The sequence below is a fragment of the Nycticebus coucang genome, chromosome 1, assembly GCF_027406575.1.
Source record: "Nycticebus coucang isolate mNycCou1 chromosome 1, mNycCou1.pri, whole genome shotgun sequence".
NCBI classification, from domain to species: domain Eukaryota; kingdom Metazoa; phylum Chordata; class Mammalia; order Primates; family Lorisidae; genus Nycticebus; species Nycticebus coucang.
Genome location: NC_069780.1, coordinates 16,336,907 through 16,352,411, shown reverse-complemented (window position 1 = coordinate 16,352,411; position 15,505 = coordinate 16,336,907). Strand labels below are relative to the sequence as shown.

Sequence of the window (15,505 nt, the reverse complement as noted above, 5' to 3'; positions counted from 1 at the left end):
CATAGTGAGACTCTGTCTCAAAAAAAAAAAAAAATATATATATATAAGTAAAAAAAGATTCCTTGAATAAATAGCATTATAACTGGTATAAATAATCATGAGTTGACAAAAACTGGGGGCTTATAAAACTCATGAGTGGGGCTGGAGCAATAACGTTAAGCAGAGTGCATACGTCTGGAGAAGTCAGCTGGACAGCCCTGGCAGCAGAGTGAAGAAAGAACAGGCGGGGCGGCGCCTGTTGCTCAGTGAGTAGGGCGCGGGCCCCATATGCCGAGGGTGGTGGGTTCAAACCCAGCCCCGGCCAAACTGCAACAACAAAAAAAAATAGCCGGGAGTTGTGGCGGGCGCCTGTAGTCCCAGCTGCTCGGGAGGCTGAGGCAAGAGAATCACATAAGCCCAAGAGCTGGAGGTTGCTGTGAGCTGTGTGATATCACGGCACTCTACGAGGGCAGTAAAGTGAGACTCTGTCTCTACAAAAAAAAAAAAAAAAAAAAAGAAAGAACATGCTTTGCCAGGGCTCCTGGTTGGATTCCACTGAAATGTTGGTATAGTAGGACACCTCTGGAGCTGTGGGTTAAAGCTGGTCAGAGCTGGAATAGAACCCTTACCTTGGTCATTTGGGTAACCTTGGGAAGTGACAATCCTCGGGGCTTCAGTTTCCTTTCTTAAAAAAGATGATAATACATTCAGTCCCAAACACGCTGAAACGGAGGTAACGTGAAAACATCTGATAAGAGGCACGAGAAGTGATCAGTACGTGTTATACCTCCTCTTTTCTTGTGCAGTCCCAAATACTCCTGTATAGAAAGGGCTCTTCAGCCTAACCTAGTTTAGGGAATCACATCTTTGTCACCAGCCTTTGCATGTACTTTACCCATCATGAGGAGCCCCTCCCGAAGGTCCAGTCATCCTCATTTTGCTGGATAAAGCTTCCTTGTAAGCAAATACATTGGCAACATGGTCAGTGTCTGGAGGCTTTGGCATAACCTTTGGAATGTACCTAATTTTGGTTGAATGAATAAAATTGTTTCTAAACCTGTCCCAAACTGAAGGCGACTTTCAAATACTTCTTATTTCTGACTCTCTTCAACAGGTACAAAGTCAGATAACTTTAGGGGTTAGGAAGATCTTAAAAGATTAACACAGTGTTAGTGAATAAGGCAGTGTTTTCACCTTTTTTTTTTAATCTCACACCACACTTGATCCTGCAGTTAAATTTCCACAGCACACTTAAATTATGTTGATCAAAAAAAAAATTTAATGAAAGAATATATTTACTGTATTTGAACTTCTTTCAAAAATAATCTAATTAATGATCATTAAAAATTTTCATGGCACACCTCTCATGAAACACTGGTTGAAAATCACTGGACTAAGGAATTGTGGAACCTGACACAAAACTGGAAAGGCACACACTGCTTACTGCTACCCATATCCATTGCTTTCTTTGTGCTTATGAATTGACTAAGATTTGGTCGGTAAAGTACTATGCCTAACTAAAAATTCTTTAATGCTGGAGGTGGGCATGCAAACAGTTTTTGCTAAGATAGCTTCTTTCTAGGAAATTCTGCTTTTTGCCTAGGCCCTGACTGATCCTTTCTCCTTGTTAATTCCTATTTCCTTTTCTGGAATCCAGGTATAATAGCTGGTGTTGCAGCAGCCACATCCATGCCATGAAGGAAAGGCCAGAAAAATTATAAACTGTTGATATTCTTGAGCTATTATAGAATCAATCCCAGCAACTGCCTACTTCTGAACTTGTTTCCTAAGAAAAGAAATGTCTGATTTCTGTAAGCCTGTTTGAGTTTTAGTTACTTGCAGTCAAATACAACCCAAAATTGATACAGTACAATTTAGATTGTATTTAAAATATTATACAGGCCAGCCCATAATTTGTTACATTTATCACCACCATAACAAGATAAGATACTTTGAATGTTTCTGAATTAAATGAGAACTCATTCTTTCACTATTAATCTATCTATGACTGGAATATATCTGTAGTAAGCTATAGTTTTTAATTTCTTGAATTTATTACATTACATTTGGATAACTAATAATTTTTAAACTGAAAGACCAGGCAAGCTTTCTGGAACCACAAATGTAAAAGAATCTGATCTTTTCTCAGCAGCTGTTTCTTTCCTGTTTATCATGATAACTCAGAAATATTTCTGCCCATGACATATGCTAAAGTTTTGATTTTGGGATAAAATTATGTTTCCACTCTGCAATGCTCAGGACTGTACAAAGATACCCTTCTTTGGAATATATAGTTTAGTTCAGTTTCATAAATATATTCCATTATAATTTGTGCTTCCTCTTCTACAGCATAGAGCTTGTCACAGGGAAACAAGTAAATAGCCAGTAACATTTTCCAGCTTGTATTCAGGAGCCATCATTTGTCAGGTCCTTGCTGATATGATGACACTGATGATTCTTTTCCAGGCCTGGCCCAGATCATAAAACCTCTCCACAGGTGGTCCTCCTTGGGGAAGAAGGCAATTCCCATTCAATTCTCAGAAGACCGTGGAAGCTCTGTGTTTAAAGAACCCCCATTAACTTGGGTTCCTAAAAATTGAGGGAAGGAGAGCTGCCTTGCTGTGTTTACCTTCCCAGAACAGTTTGATAGACTAGAAATAAACTATTATGTTTGAGCCATTATATATTTTGGGTTTATATCGTTTAGTACTTAGCTAATATAAGGTGTGTTAAGAGCTGAGTTTCATTTACTTATTTGATATTTGACTGCCTCCCGTGCCACCCCTGGCTCTGTGCCCTTGCCTTCCTTTCTAATCAGAGTGGCCCTGGAGAATGACTCACACCACTCCATGCGGTGAATCCAGATCTCAAATAAGGGCAGTAACATGTTTGCTATGATAAAGTTTCCATTCAGGGGCCGTAAACCCAAACCTGCATTTTCTCCCCACACTTTCCATTTCCTAGATGCATTCTTTCCAGCAGTGTCCTCCAGCTTTGCCCTCTCTCCTCTGTGTCGACTTCCTGATGGTGGCTAATCACCTCCAGCTGTGCGGCTCCTTCTCTGCTGGCCTAGTTTCATGTGCCTGTGACAGGAAAACAGGTCTCGTGATTCTCACTCACTCAGAGCAGGAATTTCCAAATGCCATTAAGGCAACAGAAATCTCCCCCACCAAATGAAAGCTTCAGCTACAACTCAGTCTATAAAAACTCTGATTCCTGAAGGTGCCTAATGTGCACAATGTAAGGGTACATTTCAAAACAACTAAGAGTATATTATAAATGTCTTACCACAAAAATAAGTGAAAGTGATGATTATGTTAATTAGTTTGATTTAACCATTACACATTGTTTATCAAATCACATTGTATCCCATAAATGTATACAGTTATGATTTAATAAAAATTAAGTTTAAAACAAAACAACTCCTCTGGTTGAAGTGGAAATGGTGGTGGTGAAGCTTCCGACAGATTCAGAGCCAATTCCAAGGTAAAGATTCAAACCCATTATCTAGTGGGGAGTTGAACATGTCACCACAGAGCTTTGTATATTTACTGATAGTGTTTTCTGCCTTCAGAGAGCCCCAAATTCTCAGGCATTGGTCTCAGCAAGTTGCTGCAATTGGGTAAGATCAGAAATTCATGTTACTTACCTGAGAACTGGTGCAAAATCTTATGAGAATGATCCTAAAGAGTTCCTGGATCTTGGAATGTCACTCACAGCTGACTGGAGAAATACTGTTGGGATTTGTGAAATTTAGAGTTCAGTACTGAGAATCAGAGAACCATTAAGGTCTTTGAGGCTGACCTCTTTTCCTTCCCATTTGGCAGAACCAAATATACCCCGCTAGGTAGTATGACATTTTCTTTGATTACTCCTTGGTCATCTGAGTATGACTGAGATGAGGACTTGAAAGTACTCTGATTTATACGAGTTGGCCTCAGATGAGCTGGTGTCACTCCCAAGGAGGTAGATGGAAGAAGACAGGTCTGAATTTCTTCTTAGCTACCGTTAAGGCTGTAGGTGACCCTCATATGGCCCTTAGTGGAGATCTACCAGGATTTCTGAGAACACCCCCACTTCCTGTGGCTGGCATGAGTAGGCAGATGGGAAGCTGGGGTGTTGTTAAGAAATAACACACTGAGCTCAGGAATTCAAGACCAACCTGAGCAAAAGACCCTGTCTAAAAAAAAAAAAAAATAGCTGGGCATTGTGGCGGCACCTGTAGTCCAAGCTACTCCAGAGCCTGAGGCAAGAGGATTGCTTGAGCCCAAGATTTTGAGGTTGCTGTGTGCTGACACCACAGCACTCTATCCAGGGTGACAAGGTGAGACTCTGTCTCAAAATAAAACAAAATGAAAAACAACCCCCCAAACAAAAACCACATTGAGAATGTTTGTTTGTAGTCAGCTTTGGTTGTGTTTTAAAGTGTATTTTTATTTACAAAGTGAGATGATGCATTACAAATGGATGATGCAGTTACAAACAGATAACTGGTAACTCCATTTCATGAAAAAGTATATAAATATATTACAGTAGATTCTATATAGTAAACATTAGAAATTGATACAGTAAACTTTTGCTACTTTTTTCTATGCCATATTATTGTCATTTAAAGCTTAGATACTGGTTTCAAGTGTCCCCTATAAAATAACTCTACTTTATTAAAATAGTGGAAAAATTTTTGCTATAAACAAGAATAATACATGAAAAATAGACTCAGCATGTCCTTGTAACAATGTCCACTATAATCAAATGCTGCCTTTAATTATCCCTAAGATCGCATTGTTCAGTTAGTGTTAATGTTTTTCAATAATTATCAGAGGTTAAAGTAGCTGTAAAAATACAGCATTTCAATATTATGTACTGTAATGAAAAATACTCCTCTAAGAAGAGAGTAAGCACAATGATATTGTATGGACTTGCTGCTCTGTGATCGTTATTTCAGAGAGAGAGCAGGAGTCTACTGAGGCTAAGGAGGGAGTAGAAACATTCAGAAGGCTCTTTTCCTCTCATTTCAGAAGCTGACGCTTCTCTTTTTGCTCTTCTTCAGCTTGAAGACGTGTCAGGACATAAAGGATGACTTGATAGCAGAAAATATATTGATCCTAAAAAAGAGAGATAGAAGACTTTAGATGTATAATGTGAATATTATTATAGTAAATATACGTAATTTATATATTAAGAGTTTAAGTAAAGCCCAGGAATGAACTCATTGGGGATAATTAAATATGAAAACACATTGGTGGGATTATACTTGTGGTGTATCTTACAAGGGTACAGGTGAAACTTAGTAAATGTAGAATGTAAATGTCTTAACACAATAACTAAGAAAATGCCAGGAAGGCTATGTTAAAACCAGTGTATGGTGCCCCACGACCGCATTAATGTACACAGCTATGATTTAATAAAAAAAAAAATATGAAAACACAGTAGAAGTAGTGTTCTTTTAACATATAGTAGCACCCCTGTAAGTTCACTACCTGAGGGACTGTAACCAACTGGTCAACATGCGAAGGTCAACATGAGGAAGTATGCCTACTGCACTGATAAGTACATACTGTACATGTCCAGTCTGTGACAATTAGTTCAACTTGGGCGGTGCCTGTGGCTCAGTGAGCAGGGCGCTGGCCCCATATACCGAGGGTGGCGGGTTCAAACCCAGCCCCGGCCAAACTGTAACAAAAAAAAAAAATAGCCGGGCGTTGTGGCGGGCGCCTGTAGTCCCGGAGGCTGAGGCAGGAGAATCGCCTAAGCCCAGGAGTTGGAGGTTGCTGTGAGCTGTGTGACACCACAGCACTCTACCGAGGGCAATAAAGTGAAACTCTGTCTCTACAAAAAAAAGAAAATTAGTTCAACTTAAAGAGGCAGTCAATGTCGGGAGGTAGTCAACTATAGAGGTCTACGTATACATAGACATATGCATTACTATACTATTATTTGAAGTGATGGTTGAGGGGTTTTGAAATATGGAAAAATTTTGCTGGAATGCTAGATATAAAAGGCAGCATATAGAATTGTGTGGTGTTATAAAAATTAGCTTAACTAAATGAGGAGGGAAAAAGGTTGAGGGGTAGGGTGGAACTATCCCAGAGTGTTAACTGAAGTTGTCTCAGATTGGTATGTTACTTCAATTTTTTTATGCTTTGATAATATTTAATGGAAAAATAACCATTTAAAAAACTTTCTTCTTTTATTAAATTCACTTGATGTTTTAAAATGTCAAAATGCTAATAGTTGAGGCTAGTAAAATAACTTTTTTGAGATATTTTGGGCCAAAAGTATGGAAATCTAAGTTTTTGAAAATGAACTCTTGGTGAAATTCTTTATTATGTTAATGGTGTAGGGATCTGAGTTTTTCTGTTATTTGGCAAGTAATTAATGAATCTGAAAATAAATAAAAAAAAAATCACAATAAACCACAGTTAAATCTAACTTATAATAGTTGCATGCATGTATGTGTAAGCCTGAATGTGTGTACCCATGTATTTTGGACAAGAGATATAAAAATATTTCCCCAAACCATTACAAGCTCTCCGAAAATAGGAATATAAGTGGTCTTTTCAATTTATTTTCTGCTTATCTGTATTGTAACTTTTCCACATTTTCTGCACATTCTCCACATTATCCTTGATTCTCTCTTTTACACCACATACAACTCATTAGCAAATCCACTTCACATAAAGCTTTTTTTCATTATGTCCACATCTACCATTCCAGACTGAGCCACCCTGCGGGGTTCCTAACTGACCTAACTGACCTCTTGCTTCTAATTTTGCCTTCTCTTCCCCAGATCAGGTATCATTTTAACCCAGCAGCCAGAGTAGTGCTTTAAAATGTACGTGATATCATGCTACAATCCTACCCTGGCTCCCATTTCACTTGGAGGAAAGTCATGGCCCTTTCACCTCCTCTCTAACCTTACCCCTCTCTTGTTTCCCCAACTACACTGACTGTGACTATTGTTGAACACACAAGACCTATTTCCACCTTGGACTTCCACATGGGTGGTCCATGCTGCCTAGAAGGTATCCATATGAACCCCATCTTCACCGCCTTCAAATCTTTGCCCAAGCATTACTTTCTCAGTGGTACAACACCCTATTTAAAATTGCCCCTCCAATTTGCAATGATGGATTCCTTCAGCTAATCTCTACTTCTCTTTTCTCCAAAGCACTCATTACCTTCAGAGATCTCATATTAATGTGTCTATAGTCTGTCATCCTCATCACCACCCAGCTACAGTGTCTGTATCATTCTAGCAGGGATCTTTATTTTACTCACTGATGTGTTCCAGGGATCTACCAGAGCTCCTAGCATATAGCTGGCACTCAGTAAATATTTGCTGAATAAATGAATGAACAAACGAACTTGTAGAGTCTTAAGAGGTGCTTATACCAGTTGATGTATTTTCCCTACTTCAGGGAAATCAACTTAATATTTAGGAGACTTAATTTGAATTAAATTTTATGGGCTGATATAAAAGGAAAGGAGGCAAATTCTAATTTTAAAGATATAAACTTCTATTTTTTTTTTTTTTTTTTTTTTTTGAGACAGAGTCACAGCTCACTGCAACCTCCAACTCTTGGGCTTAGGCAATTCTCTTGCCTCAGCCTCCCGAGTAGCTGGGACTACAGGCGCCCGCCACAATGCCTGGCTATTTTTTGTTGCAGTTTGGCCAGGACTGGGTTTGAACCCACCACCCTCGGTATATGGGGCCGGTACCCTACTCACTGAGCCACAGGTGCCACCCAAACTTCTAAATTTTTTAAGAGGCAGAAAACACAAATTTATAGATACATGAATATAGCTTCTCCATCTCCTCCCCTAACTCCCACCCTCCACCCAACAAAAAAGAAAAAAGGATGGTGGAACTCTTCAGTGAAGACAGACACTCTAAATAACACATTCCCTGTGGAGGAAACACCTCAGCAGTTGATAAATTCCATGGTTTGATTTCAAGTAGGGGAAATGAAAATGAGAGGAAATGCGGCCCCACCCATTTACCCTGTCTACAGAGCATCTTCTCTAAGCTAAAAACTGCAGCCTTCCTGGCTATTCTCTAGCCAATGGTGATGAAATCCACTCCCTGTTGGGGAATTTCTGTGGCAAGACTGTTACCTTCTCTTTCTTAGGTTGGAAATTTCTTAGGAAGGAATGCCATTAATTATATAGTATTTTGTACCACTCCCAATCTCTGCCGCAGCTTGCTATCCCATTCTTTGTAATCTATTCAGTGCAGAAATTGCATTTCCTCATTTTTTAAATTAAAGGGGAATATTTAAAAAGACATGATAAAGTTTAATGTTTTTTCCTAATTAACTTTCATGCTTTAAAAAATTACCCTTTACTGAAATAAATGTTTGGTTTTATGATAAAACATAAGAACCTTCAAAAAAGAGAAATAGTTTAATAGGAACTTTAAAAATATTAGAATCTTTACAAAAATCCTCATTAGGAGACCCAACCAAGACTCACCTCTGTCTGAACCATTCCGTGTCTTTGTAGCCTCATGCAGCGCACTAGATCAGAGATATCAAACTGCCAAAGGAAACAGAGTGTATGTTAGATAAAAAGGGCAATTGAATTTGAACCTCAAGAAGATCACAGAGGGATGGCTTATGTAAAATGCTGTTACCCTCCTTCTTCTCCTAAGGACACTGTCCTGGACAAAGTGACTTGATCACTTAGTCATCATTTGGTATTTTTTTTTTGAGACAGTCTCACTATGTTGTCCTCGGTAGAGTGCTGGGGTGTCATAACTCACAGTGACCTCAAACTCTTGGGCTTGATTCTCTTGCCTCAGCCTCCTAAGTCACTGGGACTAAGGTCCCTGCTATAATGCCCAGCTATTTTTTTGTTGTAGTTGTCATTGTTGTTTAGCAGGTCTGGGTCGAGTTTGAACCCGCTAGCCCTGGTGCATGTGGCCAGTGCCCTAACCACTGAGCTACGGGCACCAAGCCAATGTTTGGTATTCTTTTTTTTTTTTTGAGACAGCGTCTCACTTTGTCGCCCTCGGTAAAGCGCAGTGGCATCATAGCTCACAGCAACCTCAAACTCCTAGGCTTGAGCAATCCTCTTGCCTCAGGCTCCCAAGTACCTGGGACTGTAGGCATGTGCCCCATGCCCAGCTAGTTTTTTTCTATTTTTCTTTTTCTGTAGAGACAGAGTCTCACTTTATGGCCCTTGGTAGAGTGCCGTGGCCTCACACAGCTCACAGCAACCTCCAACTCCTGGGCTTAAGCGATTCTCTTGCCTCAGCCTCCCGAGTAGCTGGGACTACAGGCGCCCGCCACAATGCCCAGCTATTTTTTGGTTGCAGTTTGGCCGGGGCCGGGTTTGAACCTGCCACCCTCGGTATATGGGGCCGGCGCCTTACCGACTGAGCCATAGGCGCCGCCCATGTTTAGTATTCTTATTATTTTTTTTTTATTAAGTCATATACACATAGATCATGAATACATTTATGCATATGTGGGGTACAATGTGTTGATTTTTTTTATACAATCTGATGTGCTTACATCAAACCAATCAACAAGGCTTTCACCTCGTTTACCTGATTATTGTGTTAAGACATTTATGTTCTACACTTGACAGATTTGACTTGTACCCTTGCACTATGCTTCATAGGTTTGGTCCCGCCTTTTACCCTCTCTCTGTCAAACCTCCCACCTCCCCTCCCTTCCCACTCCATTTCTCTCCTTCATCCTAGGCTATAGTTGTGTTCTATCTTTCATAAGAAAGTGTGAGTAAATGTAAGTTGGTTTCATAGAAGTACTGAGTACATGGGATACTTTTTCCTCCATTCTTGAGATGCTTTACTCAGGAGAATATGTTCCAGGTCCCTCCATGTAAACATAAAAGAGGAAAGTCTTCACCTTTTTTAAAGGCTGCATAGTATTCCATGGTATACATATACTACAATTTATTAATTCATTCATGGGTCGATGGGCACTTGGGCTTCTTCCATGACTTGGCTATTATGAATTGAGCTGCAATGAATAATCTGGTGCAAATATCTTTTCTGAAAAGTGATTTGTGGTCTTTTCGATATACTCCTAGTAGAGGAATGGTATTCTTATTATTTTTTTTTGTAGAGATAGAGTCTCACTTTATTGCCCTCGGTAGAATGCCATGGTGTCACAGCTCACAGCAAACTCCAGCTCCTGGGCCTAGGCGATTCTCTTGCCTCAGCCTCCTGAGTAGCCAGGACTACAGGCGCCCGCCACAATGCCCGGTTATTTTTTTGTTGCAGTTTGGCAGGGGCCAGGTCCGAACCCACCACCCTCAGTATATGGGGCCCGTGCCCTACTCACTGACTCAAAGGCGCGGCCTTGGTGTTCTTATTTTTAATCTTTCTAAGAATTAGGATTAGGTTAGGGTGCCTAAATTAGAATTAGGTTATTCTATTTGAAAATCACCAACAAAAATTCTTTTTTCCCGGAAACTTGACTAATTTCTAATATTACAATAAAAAATGTAAACTACATCCCTATACATTGTTTTCAGAATAAAGTTCCAGATCTTTTGGCTTTAACTGACATTTAATAGTTTGAAATAAGGGAGAAACAGACTATTTGGTTTTGTCTTACTTAAATTATTATAGCAGATATAATAGAAAATAAAGCACAAGATAGAAATGCTTTTAACAAAAATCCTTTAAGCAACAATAACTTTAATTATATATTTATACAGTAAGTTTTTCTAGCATTTTAAGTAAGGTTTATATTAATTTAAGTTCAAAAGTAAGATTATATTCTTTCAGTAATTTTTAAAATTGAGAATAATTGTTTAGAGATAGACTATTTAGCATTATTTTGCATAACAATATACATTTAGTACTCATAAATAATAACAACAAAACCCTGCCAGGCTTTTTTTTGGGGGGGGGACAGTGTCGCACTATGTTGCCCTGGGTAGAGTGTCGTGGTGTCACAGCTCACAGCAACCTCAAACTCTTGGACTTAAGCAATCGAGTCTCTTGCCTTAGCTTCCTAAGTAGCTGGTACTATAGGTGCCTGCCACAATGCCTGGCTACCCCCAAGGCTTTCCATTTTAAAAACATACTTTCTTTTATGTTTCAATATTTCTATCCCTGGGCAGCGCCTATGGCTCAGTGGGTAGAGTGCCGGCCCCATATACTGAGGGTGGCAGGTTCGAACCCGGCTCCGGCCAAACTGCAACAAAAAATAGGCAGGCATTGTGGTGGGCGCCTGTAGTCTCAGCTACTCGGGAGGCTGAGGCAAGAGAATCGCTTAAGTCCAAGAATACATTGGATACTTTTTCCTCCATTCTTGAGATGCTTTACTCAGGAGAATATAATATGTTCAGGGAAATATTCAGGGAACATATTCTCCTGAGTAAAGTATCTTTATGTTCCCTGAATATTTCCCTGAACATATTATATTCTCCTGAGTAAAGCGTCTCAAGCATGAGGAAAAAAGTATTCAATGTACTCTTGGACTTAAGTGATTCTCTTGCCATAACGCTCTACCCTGGGTGATAAAGTGAGACTCTGTCTCTAAAAAAAAATAAAAAAAAAAAATTTCTATCCCTAAAGTGGGATAACAATATTGATTTTATCTTATATAATAGCCTAAACACTATATAGGGCTAAATGTAATACTGCTTAAGGGGTTCTTGAATACATGGTTTTAAAAAAAAACCCCAGTAAAACAATATAAAATTGAAGTATTATTTTTTCTTGATTATAGCCTATGCAGTCTTGAATAACAATGTTCACTAAAATATAATTTTAAATAATGAGAAAATGAAGGTATTGAACTCATTAAAAAAATCTCAAGATGACAACATATTATTAAAAATTAGATTCCATTATTATTTCTACCAAATGCTCATTCAGCCTATATCAAGTACTCACATCAAGATCTTGAGTGATTAATCCCAGAACTACATCTATGCATATCAGGGTCCCTGAACGTCCGATACCAGCACTGCAGTGAGTGATGATTGGGCCTGATCTGTGGATGTGTCTCATGTAAGAGATAAAAGTGAGCAGATCATCTGGCTGAGAAGGTGTATCGTGGTCTGGCCAGGCAGTGAAATTCAAATGAGAAATAGGTCGTATCTCTCCTGTCTGAAATTGTAAACAGAATAGGTAGATAATTGGCATGTTACATTGTTCATACAATTAGCTCTTACTATTTTTCCTTTCAAATTTTGACTTGTCTATCAGATTAGATCAAAGGAAAAGTGGCAAGACAAAAAGATTCCATTACGAAACACACAAAGATGGCCCCTGCGCAAGGATGACACGCAAATTCGTGAAGCGTTCCATATTTTTAAATTGGAACGATACAGAGAAGATTAGCATGGCCCCTGCGCAAGGATGACACGCAAATTCGTGAAGCGTTCCATATTTAAAAAAAAAAAAAAAGAAACACACAAAGGGCCTTTATCAAGAAGGTTGCTAGGTTCACATTTTAAATATTGGTTAAAAACTACTTTTTGAAAGCCCTAAAAACAAATTACATTTTAATATAGATAACAACTGTTGTTGGTGACTCCATTCCAAATCTACCCCAGACGAAAGTCAGAGTCATTGCAATAGCCTACGCATACTTCATAATCTGGCCATGTTTCCTCTCAGACCTAATCACCTCCTGTTCTCCCCCATGGACACTTGACTCCAGCCAAATGGCCTTCTCTGTGGTCCTTCAAATACACTGGCACAGTCTGATCTCAGGGCATTTGCACTTCTCTTTCTGAATGGCCTGTTTGCCCCCAAACCCCTCCATTGCTCCTTCAACTCCTTTAGCCTTTTCCCATATACTACTTCTCAAGCCCTCCCTCACTCCCTGTTGAAAATTATAGACACTTCTCACTCTCCCCCAACCAATCTTCCTCTCCTGCTGTGTTTTTTTCTACAGCACTATCTACACTAGCATCTCTCATTAGAAAGTGAGCTCCCTAAGGCCAGGAATTTCTTTTTGTCTGTGCTGTTAACTGCTGAATCCCTGGAGCCCATAACAAAGTTTGAGCTCTATAAAAATGTGTGGATTAAACAAGCAAATCATTTGAGTTATAATGATTTGCCTATTAGTGCCAGACTAATAGGTGAATCAATAAAAAGAGTATAAATCAATAAAAAGAATAAAAATTTTAATATACTGTAAAATCACAAATCAAAAATCATGAAGGAAATTCTCAGACTCCAATAGAATTGGACACCAATTCTACATGTCACCAATAGAACTGAATTGATGTGCTTTGTTTCTGTAGAAGTAAAATCAATCCAATAGGGAACACTCCATTCACAACTAACTAGGATTACGGGGGGCAGGAGTGCAGTAAGGAGAGGGAGTGTGGGAGGTTAGGAAATAGCAGCAGCTTCACTTAAGGTATGATCACTTATCTAATTCAGCCTCAATTAATTCAGTATGAATTACCTGAATGACAACTGTTTATGCTACAATTATTCAAATATACCTAAATATGTCTTTATGAGGGAATATTTTCTACTTATAGGTTTTTAGAAAGTTTTATTGAGTTTATTTAGAGGTTGACCTTAAAAAAAAAAAAACACCCAGTTTCTAGCAGGTAGCTTCTGAGCCATTATGTGTTATCACTAAGCAAAGGATGATGAATGGTCACATTAAAAGTCCTGCGCTTTCATCTTCATTTTAATACAGCACATATTGGAGGAAACTATCTGGCAGAATATATGAAGAGAGCCACATTTAAACTTAGATAAAGAAAGAATAGTTCCGTTGCATTGGGACCCGGGAAGTCACTGTCTTTCTAGAAATAATGGTGGTATAATCACAGAAAGCTTCCAGGCCTGGAATATGCCAGCCTTGGAATCCAGTCCAAGATACACCTGGCTAAATGGAAAGATTAAATCTGCTTACCCGAATGTCTTCTAGGGTCATTGCCCTCACCACAAAGCCCTTCAGCTGCTGCATTCTCACAAGGGCCAGTCGAAGCCTGTCGTTGACCATTGTTGTTTTGCCTAGGACGTTAGGCCAATAACGCTGGCATTTGATTTTTTCTCCTTCTACTTCTTGGGTCATCATGGCTATCACTGTGGATTTTTGTTCCCAAATCATCTGCCAGAAATCTCCAACAGTTGTGGGGAGAGGTCCTTGGCAGGCAATGTAAACAAATTCTTCTTCCCCCACTGGTATCTTAATGAAGCTGGCATTGATATAACCACCTTCATCTCCAAGAGGCACTCTTGTAGCATCATCTGTGAATTTCCCACCACAAAACAGAGTGGTCTATATCAATTACGCATTTTATATAAGAGTCTTAAAAATAGCATGAGTCAAAGATCTTGAGAAATTCCTCATAATCATAGATGAAATTACAAACACTTCCCTCTCATTTTAATTATTGTTTTTTAGAGATGGGTTCTTGCTATATGTTGCCAATGTTGGCCTTGAACTACTGGGCCACATATATTCACACATAATTTAAAAATATCACACTGTTGGTTGGAGAAATGGATAAAACATGGTAAAAACAATTGCTTATATTTCCTTCTGGTATCTGAAATGATTCAAAGTGTAATATAGTGTGGTGGTATCACTGCACACGTATGTATATGCATGTGCACAGCAATTAATCACTGTAGACATTTCTCTAGAAATCAGTGAAGAAATTGATGGTAACTGTGATGTAAGAATCCAAAAAAAAAAAAAAATTGCTCATCCAGAAGCCAACTTTTAAAAAAAAAAAAAAAAAGACTTTAAAATTAATGATATGGTATCAGTAATCTTTAATATTAAAGTAAAATATAATAGTAAAAATTCAGGAATATCTTAACAGATATTTAAGAATAATTAACTTTCAGAATACATATAATTTAAAAGGGAATTAATATTAAATATCTAAATTTATCTTTTACCGATGCGAATCTTTGAATGTGTGTTTATGCACATGTTTACATGAGGGATAGGTAGGTTAAACTGGCATGGAAATTTTAAATCAATTTAAATTATATTAAGCACACATTCAACTTGAAACAAAATTGAAACTTACATGGAAGGATATTTTTATATCTGTTCTTTTTTCTGTTTTCCTTAGTTTGTCCAATTAGACACTGATCCAAAGGTTTTAAATCTTGAAGGTTCTATAAGCAAAAATGGCAATAAAATTAAATTTGTTGAAATAAGCAGTAATTCAGCTTATGCTTTAAATGTATAGAGTGGAAATTAGCTGCTGACTTTTTTTTTTAACAAGAAGTTTATTTAAACAATAAGATGCTTGACTTAAAGGGAAAACTATCTAGGATTCATTTTTTTTTTTTTTTAGAGTAATTTATCCCTACTTAAAGACAGATTGCCTTACATGTAACAGCTACGCACAAAAAAGTTATAAAATTGTCCTTGGTTTTACAATGATAAATGAAAACAAAAACATTAAAATTCTCCAACTGAACAAGGTCTGAAAGGTTTTTCATGTTGTTTTGTTAAAACAGTGAGAGCAAAATAACTTAATGGAATGTAAAGATAAGAGCAGATGAGCGTGCCACGAATGGAGAAAAGGGGATATTTTCCCAGAACGA

General features: G+C 38.3%; 1 protein-coding gene and 1 pseudogene across 4 annotated transcripts in view; one reads left to right on the top strand and one right to left on the bottom strand.

Annotated features, from left to right (window-relative positions):
* Positions 1 to 4,388: 4,388 nt before the first annotated feature.
* PTPN13 (protein tyrosine phosphatase non-receptor type 13) overlaps positions 4,389 to 15,505 on the bottom strand; it is a 212,669-nt gene continuing 201,552 nt past the window's right edge. For all 4 annotated transcript variants that reach the window (XM_053600624.1, XM_053600841.1, XM_053600700.1 and 1 more), the window contains 5 exons: positions 14,980 to 15,070; positions 13,848 to 14,185; positions 11,858 to 12,073; positions 8,455 to 8,517; positions 4,389 to 5,084 (listed from right to left, as the gene is read on the bottom strand). In XM_053600624.1, coding sequence (XP_053456599.1) covers positions 4,989 to 5,084; positions 8,455 to 8,517; positions 11,858 to 12,073; positions 13,848 to 14,185; positions 14,980 to 15,070 — 804 coding nt within the window. In that variant the 3' untranslated portion in view covers positions 4,389 to 4,988. The remainder of the gene's footprint in view (positions 5,085 to 8,454; positions 8,518 to 11,857; positions 12,074 to 13,847; positions 14,186 to 14,979; positions 15,071 to 15,505) is intronic.
* On the top strand, positions 12,263 to 12,360 carry LOC128592293 (uncharacterized; annotated as a pseudogene).